Source organism: Acromyrmex echinatior, chromosome 1, assembly GCF_024713525.1.
Source record: "Acromyrmex echinatior isolate Ae372 chromosome 1, ASM2471352v2, whole genome shotgun sequence".
Taxonomy (NCBI): domain Eukaryota; kingdom Metazoa; phylum Arthropoda; class Insecta; order Hymenoptera; family Formicidae; genus Acromyrmex; species Acromyrmex echinatior.
Window position 1 is genome coordinate 23,748,984 of NC_141852.1, and position 21,771 is coordinate 23,770,754.

At 32.9% G+C, this 21,771-nt stretch overlaps 2 protein-coding genes and 2 pseudogenes across 5 annotated transcripts in view; 3 read left to right on the forward strand and 1 right to left on the reverse strand.

The window, feature by feature from the left end:
- The window catches only part of LOC105152240 (uncharacterized), a 225,325-nt gene that overhangs the window by 55,090 nt on the left and 148,464 nt on the right, over positions 1 to 21,771 (reverse strand). For all 3 annotated transcript variants that reach the window (XM_087413954.1, XM_087413953.1, XM_087413949.1), the window contains one exon: positions 16,846 to 16,909. The gene's annotated coding sequence lies outside the window, so the exon portion shown is untranslated. The remainder of the gene's footprint in view (positions 1 to 16,845; positions 16,910 to 21,771) is intronic.
- Hbg2 (alpha-glucosidase) lies at positions 1,596 to 4,969 on the forward strand. 2 transcript variants are annotated; one of them, XM_087403363.1, is made up of 3 exons: positions 1,596 to 1,735; positions 2,201 to 3,495; positions 4,169 to 4,969. In XM_087403363.1, exons 2-3 carry the CDS (start codon positions 2,258 to 2,260, stop codon positions 4,665 to 4,667), a joined length of 1,737 nt encoding a protein of 578 aa, XP_087259489.1. In that variant the 5' UTR covers positions 1,596 to 1,735; positions 2,201 to 2,257; the 3' UTR covers positions 4,668 to 4,969. The 2 variants fall into 2 exon arrangements, with proteins under 2 accessions (XP_087259489.1, XP_011069205.1); XM_011070903.2 differs by lacking the exon at positions 1,596 to 1,735 and having other exon boundaries at positions 2,184 to 3,495.
- On the forward strand, positions 5,159 to 6,559 carry LOC147911085 (maltase A1 pseudogene; annotated as a pseudogene).
- LOC105155034 (salivary alpha-glucosidase pseudogene) lies at positions 5,179 to 8,777 on the forward strand (annotated as a pseudogene).

A 21,771-nucleotide genomic window follows, 5' to 3' on the forward strand; every position in this document is an offset into this window, starting at 1 on the left:
CTAAATCACTTAATCGTAAAATAGTTCAGTGCTGATGAGTAAGTAGACTGCGGATATTTGTGCAAAATACTTAACTGAATATTAACCATCGGACAGTTTTAGCAGTCAATCATTGTTCGTTAAAAAGTTATTAATAAATAAAGTAAAAAGGTTGAGATTGCTATCTGTAAATATGCAAGATATGCATTTTATTATAAATATTCAGTTAAGTATTTTGTATAAATATCCGCAGTCTACTGAGGAATGCGCACTTTAGAGCGTTCATAATACTTATAGATAATTATTTAAATGTAGTTTGTAATTGGCCATATTTAAACCTTTATATCTCAAAAACAATGCTTAAAATAAAAATGTATAAATAATATTTTTTACTTAATTTTTTTTTTATTTTCATTTTCTTGCTATAATATTTTGAGTCACTAATTTTGGAACTTCCTGTATACAATTACTTTGCACAATTATATGCATTTATACGTATAATTAAAAAAAAATCTTCGATGATTTGATAAAATGATAAATTTTACGGACTCGATCTCAAGATATATTGTTTGGATTGATTGAATTAAAAGGATTGATATTGTATGAGAGAAATATTGTTAGATTTTTGATTGCAGTTTTAGTTTAGCAGTAATTTTAATCGAAAATTTGTTGATGTTGTGTTGGATAAGTCATGATGTAAAAAGATATAATTGTGTGTAACAGTGTGTATAATGGCCGCTGAATAATAAGCTTAATAAAATTTAATTTTATTTACATCTTTATCATTGATTGGTCTGAATATATCTCGCAACATCCTGTATATGAATTTAATTGTTTGGCTTATTATTCGGCGGCCATCATACTTGCTATACACTTACATCATGATTTTATCCAAAACAACATCGACAAATTTTCAATTAAAATTACTCTGAGAAACTAAAACTACCGCAATAAAAAATCCAATTTCTCTTATACAATGTCAAACATTAATCTTCAATTGCGACCAATTCGAATAAAATTGGTGATTATATTTAATTATTATTACGAAATTATTATTATGAAATTATTATTACGAAACTTTATAAATTAACGAAGATATGTAATGCAATAAATAAAATAACGTTAATAAATTAAGTACTTGTTATGATTTTAATAAGTAATAAATGAGTAAACAGAAGATTAAAACTAACTGATCAATAAGTAATTTATATATAAAATAAATAATATATTTTTATTTTCATAATATAATTTTATATATTATATATATATATATATATATTGTATATATATATATTGTATATATGTATACGATGAAAAAATATACTAAATTTTAATAAATCATTTGCATAGTATCAACTAAATCTTTATTTATTATAAGTCAATGTTTACATTATTTATAAAATTAACACGTTATTCTTGACAGTTTATAGACTTCTATATACTACATACTAATTCCGTTCCTTTAATTGTTGTCAAAAAGTATGTATGACATGTACAAAATAAAATACACGCATAATGACGTTCTATGTACTTTTGAATTAATCACAGAGGCTGGGTCATTCTCTCTCCTACTTTGAGATTCCTATTCTGCGCATCCACTTTGCGCAGGCAACACTTTTACATAAGAAAAAAATGGGAGTATTCTAGCGTAACATATAGAAGTGTGTAGTAGTCGCAAGTGTGAAACATATTTGTAATTGCCACAAAAATGTATGGCATGCGACCGAGTGCAGATCGAGTGTGATAATATATCTTCGTAAGTATTTATCACTATGAAATTAATAATTTACGTTTCCTATATAGCATCATCATTTCTCCAAATCACGGTCATCATAAGCTTATAAATTCAAAAATCCGGGACATTACTTTACTTATGCAAAATGTTTAAGAAGTGAATCGGACCGTAACCTATGTACGCAATGATGTTCACGTATCACGTAATCATCCGTTTTATATTTTTATCTTATGTTTTGATGTTTCTTTATCTCTATTTCATAAGTCTACACATGTAAAGACTATAGTAATGGAGTAATTTCGTATGTGCAGTAATTGCGTGCAATTGCAATGATTGTGTTTCGAGATAAAAATAACATGATTGTGCAGGAAACTATTGCTTGATATGAATGTTATTGCGAAGAATATCGTTATCAGTTGATAATTCTTAGATGGCGCCAAACATAACCAGCTTATCGATAGTACGACATATTTCCAAATTTTTCAGAAGTTTGTCGCTTGGTATAAAAGCAACTGGAGTAAGAAATCAAAATAATCAGTCACTATGATTCGTTCGTGTATTCTCATCGCGGCGTTGATCGTTCTGGCCGGCTCGAATGAGGCCCAGGAAGCGGATAAGGATTGGTATAAGAATAGTCTGGTATATCAGATCTATCCGAGAAGCTTCAAGGACAGTAATGGCGATGGCATTGGCGATTTGAACGGTATTACGAGCAAGTTGGAGCACATTAAGGACATTGGCGCCGATGCGTTATGGATGTCACCGATCTTTTCTAGTCCACAGAAAGATTTCGGCTATGATATTTCTAATTTTACCGATATCAATGAAGAGTACGGCACTTTAAATGATTTTAAAGCTCTCGTACAGAAGGCACAATCCCTTGGGCTGAAAGTAATCCTTGATTTCGTGCCAAATCACAGCTCTGATCAACATGAATGGTTTAACCAAAGTATCCACCGTATTGAACCCTACGACGAATATTATGTATGGCATGACGCAAAATCTGAAAACAACATTACAAACGAACCACCGAACAACTGGTTGAGTGCTTTTGGAGGCTCTGCCTGGGAATGGAACGAAATACGAGGACAGTATTATCTGCATCAGTTCGCTGTTGGACAGCCAGATCTCAATTATCGTAATGAAAAGTTGCGAGAAGAAATGCAAAACGTATTGGTATTCTGGATGGATTTAGGCGTAAAAGGTTTCCGCATTGACGCTATCAATCATATGTATGAGGATGATCGATTCTTGGATGAACCATTAAGTAACTTAGGCGTACCAAGCAATGATTACGATTACTTGAATCACATTTACACGAAAAATCTTCCTGAAACTTACGACGTTCTCAAAACTTGGAGGAAGTTGATGGACGATCACTCGACAGGTGACACGAAGATGATTCTGACCGAGGCCTATGCAGACTTTGATCTCACTATAAAATACTATCAGTCTGGTTCAACGGTGCCGTTCAACTTCATGTTCATTAGTGATCTAAATAACAAGTCCAGCGCAGCCGATTTTAAACACAGTATCGATCGTTGGATAAACAACATGCCTAAAGGTGCGGAATATGTTGCGAATTGGGTGACGGGAAATCACGACAATCATCGCGCGGCTACTAGATTCGGGGAGAAACGGGCCGATCAACTTTCCATGTTGGCAACCGTTTTGCCCGGTGTAAGCGTGATTTATAATGGCGACGAGATCGGTATGCTCGATAGATATTTTACATACAACGAAACTGTGGATCCTGCCGGATGCGGAGCTGGAGAGGAAAGGTATTGTCACAATAAAACAATGAATTTAAATAGGATTGTATCGTTATGACGTAATATATAATAGATTTAAATGAAATCTATAAATATATCTATTTATTAAATAAATATTGTATATTTTATAAATATATTCTTTAATTTTTATATTTTATATTGTTTGGAATATAAAAATGTTGATTAATAACATTATGTAAAAAATATTATTATATAAAAATTATATATATATCGCATTTGACATACAGATATTTAGATTCCGATAACCTCGATCTGACACAACTCGCCGGTTCGCGTAAAGAACGCACGTCCGTGTCTTGTCACGTCTCGTGCCATAGCTTAGCGCCGAGACACTATCAGTATCTCCAGATTATTATTACGAGGATTTATATAACTTTGTTCACTAATAATTAATTTAATGCAAATCATTTATTTTAAAATGGCTTTTACTTATAATAAATATATTATGAATTGATTATCTATTTCGACAAAATGATTAAATTAAATTATTATTATTATACACACATATATATATATATAAAATCATGCTATCTTTTAGATTTTATTATAAATCTGTTTCAAAAGAAGTGTATTACTTAATATACTATTATATTCAAACTTCTATAATATTATATTCAAGATGTATCTTTTTATTGATTAATGATATATATCGCGTTTTCAGATATTTTCTAAAATCACGAGATCCAGAAAGAACACCTTTCCAGTGGGATGATAGTATCAGCGCCGGTTTCTCTACCAATAAATCAACATGGCTTCCGGTGAACGACAATTATAAATTCTTGAATTTAAAGGCGCAAAAACCCGAGCTCTACTCTCATTATAACGTGTTTAAGCGCTTAACACAACTGAAGAAGAAGCCCGTCATCGAGCAGGGGACCCTGGAGACTGCGTTGTACTGTTACAAATGTTCTGTCGCCGAAAATGTTCTAGGGGTGGTACGACGAAACGAAACATCCATCGTAGTCCTCATAGTGAACTTCAATGATACGGAAACGGTCATCGTTGATATTTCAATCTGGTTAAATATTTCGGAGCAGTTGATGGTGTATACATCCAACGAGGGTTCCAATCTACTTATAAGATCGCCTGTTAATATGGCTACCTTCAATCTGTCTGGTTCGAGTTCTGTTATACTCGTCACAGCAGATTTGTTCGATTAAATTTTTGCTTATCTCGTGTTAATGAGAATACCTCTTAAGTAAAGCGAATTTTCGGATACATTAAGCATAAGTATTTTTTCTGCAGGCAGATTGTGTCTTATGTGAGAATAAATTTTCGAAGGAAATGCATTTTGTGATAATAACGATTAAAAATAAACTTATTGCCATTAGATATCATATTACTATTAAATGCAAAAAAATTATTACAACAGCATTTATCATATAATAATTAGTGCTCATCTATATATCTACAAAATGCACATTTTCGTTCAATCGAATAAATTTTATTTTAATTAAAATAAGAGTAATTTTTTAATTGTACCTCAATATATAAAATAGTATAAATCAATGTTAAAACAATATTTATATTGGCTTTTTAACTCAGCCTCATTGTCTTAATAATTAATTTTCCTTTGTCGCTACTTCAATATTAATTTTATTTTCTGATTTCCAATTTTTCTTAATAAAACACATTTGTTTAATTAGTTATCATGATGGGCTTAAATAAAAATAACTATCAACTTAGGGCATGTCAAAAGCGCAAAATATTTTAATTATTCTTTCTACTTATTAAAGCACATTATTCTCTTTTTTTTAATATTAAAGCATATAACTTTTTTATTATGTATTTGTATAAATTAATTTATTCAAATAAAATGTGAAACATTTTATTTTTACCAAATTGCATTTTTGCGAAATAAAATCCAAAACACAATGGCCCAATTTATAATTTAAGAATATAATGTATATTCTTATTCTTTATATTTATATCACAAGTTTCAACAATATATCTAATTATATTATAAATTTTTATTAGACATAATAAATATCTTTATTATGATTATAATGCTTCTTGATATTATAAAAACAATGATAAAAGAGAGAAGCTATCTAATATTAGATTAGCTTGATATTATCGTAAAAAAATGTAAGTTATCGTTATCAGTAATTCCATGATGCAATTATTTGCAGTTACAAGGTTATCAAATAAAAATAATAATTCCATCATAGCAATGTATTCATTGCTATGATTTTTTTAAAAAATCGTCGCGTATAGAGCATAAAATCGCAGAATCAATAATCAAATTAGTCATTTATTATGCTTCGCCTATATATTTTCATTGTAACGTTGATTGTTCTAATAACTTCTGCGCCAATCGAAAGAGCAGACAAGAATTGATTCAAGAACAATTTGATATATCTAGTCTATTCGACAAGTTTCGAGGATAGTGATGGAGATGGTATAGGAGATTTGAATAGTATCACGAGTAGATTGGAGCATATCACGGACATTGGGCTGATACGTTATGGCTGTCACCGATTTATACCAGCTTGCAGTTTGACTTTAGCTACGATGTTACTAATTATACCGACGTCGACAAGGATTATGGTACTTTAGCTGACTTTGACAAACTTAAGAAGAAGGTGAAGTCCCTTGGGCTGAAAGTAATTCTCAATTTCGCCCAACTACAGCTCTCACGAGCACGAATAGTTAAGAAAAAGCGTTCAACGGATCAAGTTCTACGACGAATGTGGCGTGACGCACGAATAGTGAACGACACTAGGAAACCACCGAACAACTGGTTGAGTATCGTCCGATGCTTCGCTTGAGAATGGAACTCGGCGCAGTAACAATACTATCTCCATCAGTTCAACGTTGCTCAGGCGGATCTCAACTACCGCAGCGTTGCATTGCAACGTGAAATAAAAAACTGAGTTTCGGGCTGGATCGGAGTTTTCGTACTGATGCTATCGGCCACTTGTTTGAGAATGCATGTTATCTAGACAAGCTTCGAAAAAACATGCCGGGAATGATGATCACAAAACTGGATTACATTTACACGGGAAATCTTCCCGAGACTTATGAAGTCCTGGAGAGAATTACTGGATAATCACGGTTAATGCAAAAATGATTTATAATAAACGACGACTGAGATCGACAAAATTTGTGTTGTAACAAATCAAGCCCGAAAGTGTCGTTTGATTTTACATTCATTTTTTATTTGAACAATGAGTCTAGCATGGCTGACTTCAAATATCTCATCAATCGATGGATGAACAATATACCTAACGATTCACTGTACGTCGCGAATTGGGTGGTGAACAATCATGACAATCATCGAGCGGCTTCCAGATTGGGCGAGAAACGGACCGATCAGCTTTCTGTGTTGGCGATGGTTTTACCCGGCGTAAGCGTGATTTACAACGGCAACGAGATCGGCATGGTCGATAGGAATTTTACGTACGCAGAAACCAAGGACCCTATCGGATGTATTGTTGGACCTGACACGTGTCACGAGTGAAGATAAACCTGGACAAAGTCGTGTGTCTAAACAGATTTGATATCCATAAATACATTTTATTTTCAAATGTATCAGATATTTGTATTATCATTATATCAAATAAAAAGTGTTACTTAATTAATAAAATATATTTAACTTAATCATTTCTTAAAATTCTTAATTTAATTTGAAAAATATCATTCAATTTAAATTTCTGTTATATTTTTAATAAAAGGGTTAAATTTTATAATACTTCCAAAACTTTGTATAACGCGCAATTATTTATTTTTAAATTAGTAACTATCATTTATCTTCACAATCAGAAAAGATTTCTTCTTTTTTATAAAAAAAAGGAAGAAAAAGCCAATATGCAGGCATTCAGTAGGGACAAGCATTAGATATTCTATATGGTAAGCGTTATATTATCAAATGGATTTCGATTTTCACGTACTTGCAAATATCATCTAAAATTGATTCGGAAAGAACGCTTTCAAAGAACGACAGCATCAGGGCGGGTTTCTTTATATCAGCAACGAGACGTGGTAAATAGCAATGATAGAACTCTGAATTTAGTGGCACAAAAAGTCGCGGTCGTGTCTCACTATAGTATATTCAAATCTTTGTGGTGTTTGAAAAGAAAGCTCGTCAAGCGGGATTCTCTGGAGACTGCGTTGTATTGTTTCGATTGTTCTATCACCGAGAATGTTTTAGGGACGGGATATGGCGACATGATGCATCTGTCGTGGCGCTTATAGTCAACTTTCTAGACACGCCAGTGACGTCACCGTAGACGTCAGGTTCTGGATGAATATTCCAGAGCAGTTAATAGTCTATGCGCCCAGTGTGCATTCTGAGATGCTGGCAGAATCGCGCGTCGATGCGATTCGCATCACTATGCCCAGTTTGGCCCTTCGTTGTGCTTACCACAGCAGATTTGGTAAACTCCCGCCTACGTTATGTTCACAGATAACCGGTAACACGAAGTTTCAGATATCTATGCAGCATGTATAAGTCACTTATAAAGTTTGTTCTGGAATTTAAGATAGTTTTATGCGAAACTGATGTACTGAAAGTAGATATAAGGACGAAGTATGTTTTGTAGGTGTTAATATCGATGATCATTAACGATTAAATGATAGCAAACATGGACGGATTGCGTGACTATAACATATTTTTATATGATAATTTTAAGAAATTTTTTATTTGTTGCATAATAAGATATTTGCTAAAATAATAAGGACTGAATTCTTAATTAAGTTTTTCTTTGTAATAAAATTAATTTAACAATTAATTCTCTATCATAATTAACACAATATTAAATTCAGTTTCAGATTTTTATTTTTAATAAAGTATATTGATTTCCAATCAAGTATGTTTATTTTTCTTAGAATATTATACGAGTTAATTGAAAGTGCGACTTTTTTCCTTCTAATTAATAGAAGTGACGGAAATAATTTTTGTGAAAGAATTGCCTTAGAATAAATATCAGAATACTTACATTTAAGGAATGAGAAATCCTAATTATACTCATACATGCTCATATTTAATGCGCGAGCATGTGTGTGTGTTGTATATATACTTATATATATAATACATATATGTGTTATATTACTTATATATACATATTATATATTTAATATTATATTACAATTTGCTGTATAATACTATATAATAATAGTTATTTATAATGTGTTATCTTGTCCGCCGTTTATAAAATACAAAATAGCGGCATATACAATCGTATAACATGTTTCGTGACAACGTTTGATTTTGTGGCTACAACAGCAACATGAGAGTGATCTTTCAATAAATATTAGCCTTTGATAAATGCCAACAGTACTTTATTCAGCATGATTTATATTACACTTGCAACCGTTGTTTGTTGTTTATATCTACACGAATAAACCAATAGCAACATGCCGAATATTATTTTATTACTAGAAAATCTCTCTGTAAAATCCCAATACAAATTCGTTTTGTTGTTCGGCAAATATAACAAGACAAGCAGAATTTGGATATCTGTCTGATTTATGATATCATTTAAAGCGGCTTCATAAAATATAATACCAATGCTGTGAAAAGGATTGAAAATTTACGCGTAAAATTCATCAAAAATATAAAAAATCCCTTTGTCGATGTACAATCTACTAATATTTTCAAGAGGAATTCAGACAGATTAAGACCGATGCTTTTTCAATTTTTATATTTGAAGGACTATCTTATGCACAGTCTTAAGATGTCATAATTAGCTATTTTAGCATTTTAAGATATTATACATTCTGTTCTATAAGATTATATTTGTAATAAAGTTCAGTATACCATATTTGTAAGAAAGTTTATAAAAATTCGAAAAAATATATACTATAGATATATATATACACATTTTTTGTATATCTATAGTATATATTTTTTTGAATTTTTATAAACTTTCTTATAAATATGGTATACTAAACTTTATTACAAAATATAATCTTATAGAACAGAATGTAAATAATATTTAAAAATGCTGAAATAACTAATTATGACATCTTAAAACTGTATATATATATATATATGAAATAGCTAATTATGTATATTATTATGTTTATATATATATATATATATATATATATATATATAAAACACACACACACACACACAGAAGTTAGAAAACTAGCAAAAGCACACTCAAAATAGTCAGCTAATCAAATATTATAAGGAGTCTAGACAATATATTAGGCAAGACGAAATGGGCCATTGAATGTACTCTAAAATAATATTGTCTTAAAATATCTTCAGTAATCTATTTCTTCCTAATATATCGTTAGTGCTTGATCAGCTAATAATTTCTGGGCATATTTTTGACTAGTTTTTCAACTGTTGAAGAAAAGTAATCTTACAATTTGCTAGATGTAATTGAATAATGTATCTGCTTTACAGTTTATATTTACGTTTTCCCTAAAGCTTTCTCTTCATAGATAATCAAATTTTTTCGATAGAACTCATATCAAAAGTTCATACAGTGCAAGGTCGTGATATTTCGAACTTTCAGATGGTACAACTAATTGTCGAGGTATAATAAACAATAATGAAGATTTGAACGATATATTAGACAATGATAAAATAGGTTATTGTAAAATGATATAGACTATTTTTTAATTTTCATAAATCTTTTTACAAATATGATGTATACGTTCTTATGATATAGATAAGTATTTAAGATATGTTAGTAACACTTCAAGATTGTAAGATAATCTCGAAATAAGAACGGATTCTGAAAACGGCGTAGATCAATAGATATTCCAATTGATCAATATTATCACAATATTATTGAAGTTCATTTCTTTCCGGACATGTACAAAATTGTCTGACAAAAGTCTGGTGCTTAACCGACATGCAGATTGCTAAAACTTACATATTTTTCGCAATATACGCTGGAACTAGAAGAAGAAGAGGAACTAGAAATAGAAGAGCAGAATGCGGGGAAGAAAATAGATTTACGACAGGAAAGCCGATAGTTTCGATCAGCTAAGGTAGCTAAGACGCCACGCGGTGAGAGGCGAGACTTGCACGCACGTCCTCGTGCTGTGTGCACATGAGTAGTTGGGGAAATTCTCGAGTTTTCATGCCGACAGCCGGCACTATGCACCGGCGCGCAGCACCAATCACGCTGAGTGCACATTCTTCAACCTCTTCTGTCTCGGAGTCCTCTCTCCGCCGTTCTCTCGTCCCCGAGACAGCTAGAAGAGATGCACCACTCTCTCGCTCCGCGGTTTCGTTTGTATATCGTGCATGTATAACGTGCGTGTGCCGGCATACGCCAGAGCATAGCGAATTGGTGGAGCTTGCACCTCTAGCTACGCTATCTTTCTTCGTTTTCTTCTTTCGTGTTTGTGCGACCGCGACTGAATATTCGGTGTGAACTGCTACAATGTTTCCTTGCTGGTAACTCACGAACTCTTAATTAATTCGCGTATTCCCATATTCATCCCTTTATGTGTGCCTGCTTCTCGCAGCATTTCCTTCATTTTCTTCTGGTCTTATTTTTAGCTTCTTGCAGGTAGTGAATAACGTCCACTTTTAGAAATCAGTACGCGGACAACAGTAGCTCGCGAAGAATTACGTTCTTTTCTTGCCTCGAGTATGCGCGCTCTTTGATATTTAAAAGTATTCTAAATGAAAAATGTTTGTTTGTACGCCGTGCGTATTGCAATACAAGGCAAAGTACTGAGGTGGTATACGTAGGCGCGCCTTCGTTTCGTAGAAATTGTTTCGCGTTTCGTTTAATAATGCAACTAGACGCACGAATGCAATTTGCGATGTTAAATATCGGCGTATTTGCAAACGGACCTTTGTAAGGCCCTCTTCAAGAGTAACAAAGTAACTCTGATGTGCAACGGACAGAGCAATTATTAAAATGCTCTGGATAACAAAACTGAGAACGAAATAAGCAAATAGAAATGCGAGTGTTTGTTAACATCATTATTGCTCAGATTTATTTAATTTATTTAATTTATTAAATTTTTGAAATTGATTTTGTTATTAGGCTGTATATTAAATTATGTCTAAATAAATCTGAATAATAACATTAAATAATTAAGTTAAATCAATGTTTTCGAGTGTTAGATGCAAAGATACCTACGAGTATAACGAATAATCTTTGGTTATTTATTTATTACTTGAAGTTACGAGTCCCTTATTTAAAAAATGACACAACTTGAAAACGTGATTATTACTATGAATGAGTTAAGTAAACATACTCTATTAATTATCAAAAGTAAACTGACTCAACTTCATAAAAAATCGTCACAATTCAAAAAGAGTATCAAGTGAAATAGACCGAAATGTGTTTAAACACAAGTAAGAGCGAAGAATGCCATTTTTTCGATCAAAATGGGTCTTGTTTTCATAAATCAGTTTTATAGACTGTGCGCCGATTCGATTTGTAAGAGTTTGAAACATAATCATGAATTGAAATAATCTCACAATTAAATTGCGCAGTGTCAAATTAATTTTAATATTTGACATTGCGCAATTACTTCTAGCGATGACTATTCCTATTGCCTTTTTTATCACAATTTATTATTATATTAATAGAAGGAGTTAATTAATTTATTATTCTTATCGTAATTTATTAATCTCACAATTAAATTAATCATCGATCGAATAATAATAATAATACTAAAAATCCTGTAAATAATTTATTGCAAAAAATATCAAATAATCAAATAATTAAAAAGAGTAGTTAAAAAAGTCGTTAAAATCGTTACTCAAAAAGAATAAATTTTAAAGATTGAAACAAAAATGATAAAATTTGAACGATGTTTGATATTTAATCATGTTAAAAATATATTTTTTTGGTCAATATTATTTAGCTAGTAATTTTCTGTCAAATTAAAAAATAATTTTTCCTTTTTTTTCGGGAAATTTAATTTTTTGTATCAGATAAGATCTTTTAAGATAAGAGAGCGATGTGTTACTTTTAGAATTACAGTTGCTAGCTTACAGAAGGATTAATAATTTCTGAATAGTATTATTACGTTGCTGTATATGGGTAACTATTAAACACCACGATATTAATGGCCATTTGCGATATAGCGTCAATTTACAACGCGCGCCATAGAGCCTAGCATAAAATAATCTCTGTCCGAGCATTAGCCTACTCTCTCCCCCTTTTTATGTGCATGTGCCGCAACTACCCTTCCTGAATGGGCGCCATATACTAAGTGGATTTTATGCACGCCCTGAATCCAATTATCCTGAATAATTTATCGTCGAATCGCAGACATTAATGACATCAGACTGAATTAGGCAAGCTTTTCATAATGGTTCCATAAAAATAGCGGTGCATATGGTTCGTTCGCTGCTCACCTTTTACCCGATAATGAATCATCACTGTCAATGGTGTAAATGGAGCTGATAATTACATTGTCCCGAATCATTGATCGGTCGCGAAAATGAGGCTTTGTTTTGCGTACCTCGTCGACATATTAATTAGCTTTTCCGTGAAATAATAATGTGTCAAATCCGTTGTAGTGGCTAACGGTTCTTCCGTCCGCATGCAAATGCAATTAAATTATTAATTGGATACGGAAGAATAGAAAGGAGGGATGATATCAATATATCTCTGTGAGTAAAGAATAAATAACATTCAAAGAAATTCGAAATTCAGAACGTTTCTAAAACTTTGTAGACCTATGTCATTTATCCTTATAGTCGTTTTGTATAGTATAAAATATTAGGTGTTGGAATTAATTCGTAGCGTTTTTAATGAAAGAATGTTATTTATTTCACATGAGCATTAAAAAATACATTAATGAAAGTACTTCCCATCACTTGTAAAACGCTACGAATTAATTCCAACACCTAATAATATTCGCAAATTTCCAAAACATTTTACCAGACTATTCCAGGATCTGTGTGAACGTGGCATATTTGTTAATAATACAATTTATTGAATATGCTTTTTTGTATGAAAGTATACACGCAGCGCGGCGCGTGGATTTGTTGCGTAACGTCAATTAAACTTCATTTTCATTGTTCCTCGCGATGTTACTCGCGCATTATTGACTAAATTTTTGACATATGATAACGAAGTCGCTTTTTTCATTTCAATTTATAAATATCTACGTGTTTTTAACACGTTCATTGAACGTTGCCACGTACGTATTCGACATCATGAATGGAAATAAATGCGGAAAAGGGAGACACGTACAATTGATACGTGCAATGCAGTGCGTATCGAATACTCTTTTGAAACGCACGTTTCTATCGTTTTACCGTTTTGCAATAAGAGTCATCTGGTGGTCGATTTGTATTCAGGTGTAACGCGAAGGGATACCATCCCAACATCGGATTAATTGGATAAAAAAAAAGAGAGAGAAATTGAATTGAGAGACAATTTGTTTGTATATTTTTTTGCACAATTCAAAATTGCAATTTTAGTGATTTAGGAAACGTTATTGTATTTTGCGGCAGACTAAACAAATACATATTTAAGAGAAGGTCTGTAGGTTAATAGAAAATTTTTTAGACATTGTTTAGGTATCTTTTAAACTTCTTTTATTTTATTATCATATGATACGTGTGACATATGTTATATGTGTTTTTACTGGAGATTTACAAGGAAGGACTCCCAAGTAAATATCAAAATAATATCAAACTTATTTAGAGCTATTTGAGTATATATATATATATATACAATAAGAAAATAAATTCATTTAAAATACGAACTTTGCGACATAAGCACAAATAAATATAAAGTATCGACATTTTTGGAAATCATTGACTATGTCAGTGTTTTATCAGTTCTTACTTTTTAATAAAATATAGTTTAGTTTTTCGATCTTAACATATTATAGTTTATATATTAGGTGCGCAACTAAGTTCTCGCTGTTATTTTGATGGAAATGCCATCAAAATAATAGCGAGAACTTAGTTGCGCACCTAATAGTTTAGATCTTTTTCAACGAGTATTATGTGACTAACATCAGAACGAACATGATACTCTTTTATTTAAATTATTTTTCAATCTAACTTTGACATCGTGATTTTTTAATTTATTGTAATGAATTGACGATGCTTGGATCCGCATGCGATCGTTGTTGGAGAAGGGATGAGTTTCTGTCTAGCATATATTAATTACGGAAATTAATATCCATCTATTAAAAAATATCTTATCGCAATTATTAGCTTGAGTTTCACTATCTGTTCCACTCAGCTAAGCAACTGGTTGGCACAACATTAGACTATGTTGAAGATGGTTGTCTTTCACTACATTTTCACTGCGACTGCATTATTGGAGGTCGGAACTACGATTGTGCGAGACGCAGTTCGATAGATTTTGTAGTGCGATAAGTGGTAATTTTTTATTGCTGAGGATGGCTCAAATAGTGAGCTAAAACATAAAATTGAATTTGTGGCATATTAATAGGTATTAGTTAGCATTGCGCAATATAACTATATATACTATCCAGCGTTGACTCCTAACGCCCATTTGTATTTTGCCGTTATTTTTCCATTGTATTAAATCTTTTTATATTGACATTTTAGGAGATTTCGAAAGAAAAACTTTTCCTTAGACATTATTTCTAATAAATGTTAGATTACTTTTAAATTTGACGATAACTGCGTGTTGTGACTTTACATCCATTCTCCTGTACGGACACGTAATTACACGGCTGTAGTGACCACAGCGTAAAATCACGGTCTATACCACATTTAACACTCGAGATACACTAAGCTGGTACACTAAGCCGGCGTAAAGTGGGTCGTGTAAACGTTGTCATTGACGTGCAATACTGTGCCATTCTCGGTGTTGTATTGCGTCTCACAACAAAGCCTTGATTTGTTCGCGGTGTTTATGTGAGAAACAGAATAGCGTTAATCTAGGAGTCGCGACAAAATCGAATAGCCACAATTATTTTAAACAATATTGAGAGTCTGAAAGAAAATGTACAGTTAGTTGAATTACGATTGTAATAACTTGCAGTCGATGTAGCCTCGCATTTTATTGCGGTATAGTATTTTGACCATAACGGCTTTTCTTTCAACATGTGAGTAGCTTTAAAATTCACATGTCCGTTTCACTCAAAGACTGCACTGTCGACTTTGAAAACAGCTGACGCATAATAATAAATAACGTTACGTAGTGCTGAATGTGTTTTATTTCAAAATATATTTCTTTCCATCTTGGAACGTATTATTATGAGATAACGTCTAAAGTGAAACTTTCACTTCTTGTACTCAATAAAATATTGGCAAAATTTTACATATGCCGTTTCAGTAAAAATGATAATATATAGCAAAAAAAAAACATTAAAAGACATCTAAATAATGTTCGAAGTTTTATCTAAGAGGTTACATAGTATTTTACAGTTTTTTAGACATGTCTTAATTTTGAAAAAGCTTAATTTTAAATTGTGCACAAAATAAATTGTCAATTTTTGGAATAAAAATGGATTTTAGACAAATTCTATTAGCAGCGGAACACAATCAAAAATGTTAAAAGAGCATTTTAAAAGATTGCTCAGGGTGATAATTATTTTATGGGCCGTTTAATTAAAATTTATATAAAATTTTATGCGCTCCTGCAAAGTTTTAAGTCTCGTGCAACGCTCGGAACGCAATTCCAGCGGCTCCTTCAAATATCCGTTCTTTCATTCGGTGATCATTCTAAGAGGGCTTTTCCAGGGAAATGATGGTTCCACATTGCCGCGATAAGGAACGCGAGAATGCCGCCGAGAACGTTCCTTCCCGCAAAGGGAAATGTCATTCGTTCGCAATGAAGCAGAATTTTTCGCCTCGCTTCTCTTAATGGTAAGTTAGAATTTCTCTTGAGAATGAAGCTAAGCGAGCCCGAAATTCTTACAGACGTAAGTATACTCGGTGCGTCGTAGGAAGAAAGAAGGAGAAACCCGAAGCAGAGAAACATTAGGAACTATTTATCAGTTGACTTTCTCTCTATTCCCAGTGTATTTCGTATAGAAATAGTGCTTGGTTAAGGAAAAAGTCTTTGAATTAGGTTGCGACGGTCGGTTTAATTTATGAAACAAGAAAAGAAAATATGTCATAGAGGAAAAATGCTTGATTTAGAGTTTATATTTGTCGAAATTGTAGACATTTGCAATAGTCCATCAATGCAAATAGTGTTAATATGTTAAGTTAGGTTCCTACGTTTATCTTATTTTAACTTATTTGTAAGCTTCCTGAACTACTTCAACGTTGTTTGGAAGACTGATTAACAGCGAGTTATAGCGATTTAACTCAACTTGTTATAAGAGAGTGTATCGGTTACGGCGAACATAACGTATTTCATTATATGCACGCTACACTTTGTGCATAGTAATTGAGATGCAAATATTACTTTCCTAACGATTATTACAAAGTTACTTACTGACAGACTCGATGTTATTTACCTGGCTTTACCGCGCTTCAAAAGTTGCTGGTGCGCGTTACGCAGAATATCGTTGCAACAGCATCCTGCAACGAGACAAAAGATTTGCTGTTTTAGATTTATTATTAATGTAAAGATATAAAATATTATTTACTTGTGGCATATAAATTCTAGGAGGAAACTGTTTGATATCGTGATTACAATAGTATGGTGAAATAATTATAGTTAGGAGCTTCATAGAGTTATTACTATAAAGTTAGTAATGTATTTATAGTTTTATATAAATTGTTTAACAAAAATATAATTGGCATTGAAAACGATTAATATACAGTCATGGCCAACTGTAATTTTTAATATATAGCACTATAAATATAATTACAGCAATAACTATAAAAGTGAAGCTCCTAACTATAGTTATTTACTTTGCAATTATAGTTAGAAACACCATTCACTCTTCTCTTAGTAGACGATAAAATAGTAACATATACTGCTTTCTCAATATAGCAATGATCATATAATCATGTAATTTTTCAGATTTAAAATAATTTTAGCGTTTGAACTCTGCAAGTGCGCGTTTTTCGTACAAATTAAATGTTAAACGCGAACAACCGAAGAGTTAGCAGGTTTTGAGAAAACTAAGAGAAGAATGAAAAGTTCTACGTTCTAAATTAAATTAGTGGTTAGAAATCGGCTGCGCTTGTTGAAAGACAACAAGTAAAAAGAATAAATTGAAAAGGAGAGAAAGCACATATCTCTCTAGCAGGATCAAATCTTCGTGCTACAATCTACGACGTTCGCCACGCTCGAAATTGTATTAATCCTCGAAAGAGTGCTCTTACTCGTAATTTAACTCAACGTGTGCGACGCCGTGAACGAACGCGGACGATGCAATCGGAAACGTACGTAGCTCGGAGCGCAGACGTAACATAACTACATTAGCCCCCTTCGTGACGGTCGGTAGGGTCCTTTGAGGGTGGCACGGGGTGCCGAATACCAATCAGTTATGTCAATTGGCCCCAACAAAGTAATGAATGGTAATTGCAAGCCGCACATCCCTCTCTTTCCCCCTCCCCCATCCACACGCTACCCGCCCTTCGACCGAGTTCAAACATGCTCCCTCCAAACTGCCCACTACCACCGCGATGCTCCTCGTCGCGTCGGTACATGCCTCGCGAATGGATCCTCATGCTGGTCACCATCGATTTTAAACCGGATCTAATCGGATTTTCACGCGGGACACGGGCAGGCGTTGGTAATCATCAGTGGATTCACGCGAATCAACGTATCGGAGTTTCGTATGAACCGCCGAAAAAGTTTGTGAACGATTTACCAGTGAAATGGACGGACGCAAAAGAGTTGTTTATTTCAAAAAGAGATCTGGAATTTTAATCAAGAGGAAATATACGGCTGCTTTTATAGAGAGAGGGAGATTTCTCTTTATATAATAGATGTATGAGAAAAAAATTATTCATTTAGTTAAATTATCTTAGTTCGTTTTTATTTCTTTTGATAAAGAATATATGTATTTACATCAAACATATTATATATTTGACTCTTAAATATACATTTTCTAACGAAGGATATAAAGGCAAACAAAATTAATTTACGCAAATGAACAATTTTTTCCGTCAATGTATCAAAGAACATTATCACGATACAATAATTGGTATTAAAGCTGATGTTCAAATCGCGACTGAAGTGATATTTTTTGCAATAGTGCTTTGCAGTAAAGGTCCTTATTAGTATCACCATTAAACTGACGATCAATATAATATGTGATGTTATTTCTAGTTTTTAAGTCTGTTTTTTATTCCTGTACTTCTTTCTCTGGACTTCTCTCTCTCTCTCTCTCTTTTGCCAAATATTAAATATATATATATATATAATTTAGTTTATAATTTATTTTGGACTTTAAAGTCCAAAAGCGTATACTAATTCAGCTACAGAAAACAGATCTTATTGCGTTTCAAATCCAACAAACCAAATCAGTACGTAATTATAAAAAGAATATACTTGCAAATTTGCTTATAAATATTATCAAGCACCAAGATCCTTCGAAAATAGGAAATAGAATTCTTTTATTTAAATACTAAAGAAGTATTCTATAATAATATACTATTATTGATTTTATTCAAATATTTTAAGGCTCGCTGATCGTTTAATAAATTTATGCTATTATTTTCGTTAACTCTACAAACATACATACTGCCAATATTTCTTCACTTTAGTCTTGATCATCTTTGATATTCACAAATGTCGTTATCAACATTTCATCGAACGTTTAAAGTGGTCGTAATGTGGTCGTTATCAATAGCCTCAAATTTTCACCGCTAATGGCTTCTGCGAGCCGCTTTAAAATTCACTTAGCAGAAGTACCCCTCTTTTTTCGTTGCGTCGGAAGATTTAAAGAAGCTGCATGCGCTTTGCACCCAATGACGGCGGCACGTTTTCCCGACGTGTGGCAAAACAAAAACGAGGATAGTTGCCTGCCCCTCTCTCTCTCTGTCTCTCTCTCTATCTGTTATCTGGTAATTACACGGCGTAATTACGAATCTCGCATGACCAGCCCCCTCCTCCATTTCCAGCCAGTTCTTCCGGTCGCTTTGTTGGAGAAGTCGGAAAAATAGAAATCTGCCGGTAATTATGTTTTGCATTTCCGCGCGCAATTATGGAATGCCGTCGGCGAAATTTTGTCCTCACGGTTTTTTCGCGCAAAGAACACCTCGCCGTTCTCGACGGTTGAAGAAACGCTAGCTACCCTCCCCCTCTTTATTAGCATTACTCAGCGGTATGGTAATACAAAAGGGATCTCTCAGATTAAGCTTCGCGCTCGTTTCCATGCCATTCGTTACCGTCTTTGAGAAGGTGCCGCGACGGAGTTCATGAGTACGTTCGTAGTTTACAATGCGACGCGATAGGTTGTCACGCCAGTGTTCCGTATCTGCTCTGTTTCGACGACGAAACTTGTTATTAACCGTACAGTTATATTCACGGAAGACACTCCACGCGATGGTCCACTTGCTGTGTTTGGATGACAAATGTTGTTGTTTAATAAAGGAAAACTATCGTAATTACAGGTTTGCGTCGTTCAGAAAGATAATTTTAATACAAATTCACGCGTTGCGTGAATTTATTTTTAAGTAAGAAGTTGATTTAAACATACGCGATAAATTATAAATGGATTGCTCGGAATATCTAAAAAAAACTTTTAATTTTATAATTATATATGTATTTTTCATTTTATTATAATTGATAGTGATGCATAATTCGGCGAGGTTTTTGTAATTATCTAAAAATGATTCAAAAAATAAATCGAAATATCATATTATATATTGTTGAATCTTTTATGTATTAAATTTTGTGCGCCCCGACGATCACAGGTGATTCATATTTGACGTTTTTTTTATATTTAATCGTCATTATTGCGAATCAGATTTTACAATGTTACATTTTTTACTAGTATGTCATGTTAAAATTTGGGGTGCTGTAGCCATCCAACCGTATATGTTAATTTAACCTTTAAATGAGTATACTCACTTAAAAAAATTTAATGTATGCAGGAAGTAATGTTGTCTTTTTGTACATGTCAACGCGGAAAATAAATTTTTTATTCGGAGTCGTGCAATTAAAAGAAATAACAAAGTTTCAATGAAGGTTTCAAGTTTTGCGTAAATTGTACCTCTACTTGAGAAAAGTTTACAGAAAGTATCTACAAGTTTATCGCAAAATCTGAGACTGACGTATTTCGTTTTCTGCTAAATTGAAATTACATCTGGCAGTGATTGGCGCTGGAATTGCTCCCGTAATAATACGCATATCGACACGTGTTTGTATTAATTTACGATGATAATGAAACAATTGTTTGCCGAAAGTTTCCTTCGTGCGATTCAACCGCTGTTTATAATTGAAATCGATTTATTTGCGTATTAAGCATGAGTACATTCGTCATATGCAAACACCACGCGAACTCGCGATACCGAAACTATGAGACTCCGGTAACATTGATTGACTCACGAAATTGAAATTCAATGGCATATCGTTGTATGTTTACCCATTGTACTTCGGAATCTCCGTAATCAATTGCAGATTTTCCCGCGTTACACCGTATCCGATAGATTCTTACCGTATTTTTTTTTCACCGGACACCGATTTTTTTTACCGATCGTTATCATATATCTGATGATAATAAATACTCGAATACACCATGATGTAGCGTGTTGCGCCGTGTAAGTGCGCGTAGTTACGTATTACATGCAACATTTATATTCACATTCCTACCTGAGTCCGACTAAATCTTTGAAAGAGCGATGACAATGCTAGTAAGTGCTAGCTTCGCTCACAATGCCCATGCAGTAACAAGGTTCGTGTAAAGTGCTCGCAAATCAGACTCGATAAAATGGTAATCGCATCCAAGATAGAAGTTCGCTTAAATGTCCGCAGAAGTGGGAATGAAAAGAAAAAGCGACCGTAGGTTCTTACTAACTGACAGACTCTTTCCGACGCGCCGCCAATCAGCGTCTCCGACGTTTCTGTCTTCAAAGTACGCCGTAAAATATACGAAAGAGTTGATAATGCATTTCAACATGAGATATAATTCAGATTTAAATACATTGGAGATGAATAAAAAGAATTAAAAAATAAACGCAGTGACTGCAATGTGACTATAATGTGATTCTGAAAATGATATGTTTTTTGACAGTTAAGAAGTTTGAGCAGAGAGATGTTTCATTGAATTTTAAAACGTTTATTAAATTATGAGAAGAACATTTAAACATAGAATTATTTATAAGATGCACGACTAACGGTAAAATATCCATACAGTACAGAAATTTGTAGTAACAATGTTGCAGTGTTTACAATGTTACTGCGATATTGTTAGAACGTTGCAATGTTGCTGAAACAATCTGTGCTGTCTGAAATATTTAAGTGGCATTTGATCACATAGTCT

Bases quoted from the DNA above. Each gene is read 5' to 3' on its own strand.
- Hbg2 (XM_087403363.1), top strand. From the start codon at position 2,258: ATGATTCGTTCGTGTATTCTCATCGCGGCGTTGATCGTTCTGGCCGGC. The intron at 3,496-4,168 runs GTATTGTCACAA...TCGCGTTTTCAG, and splicing joins TGCGGAGCTGGAGAGGAAAG to ATATTTTCTAAAATCACGAG.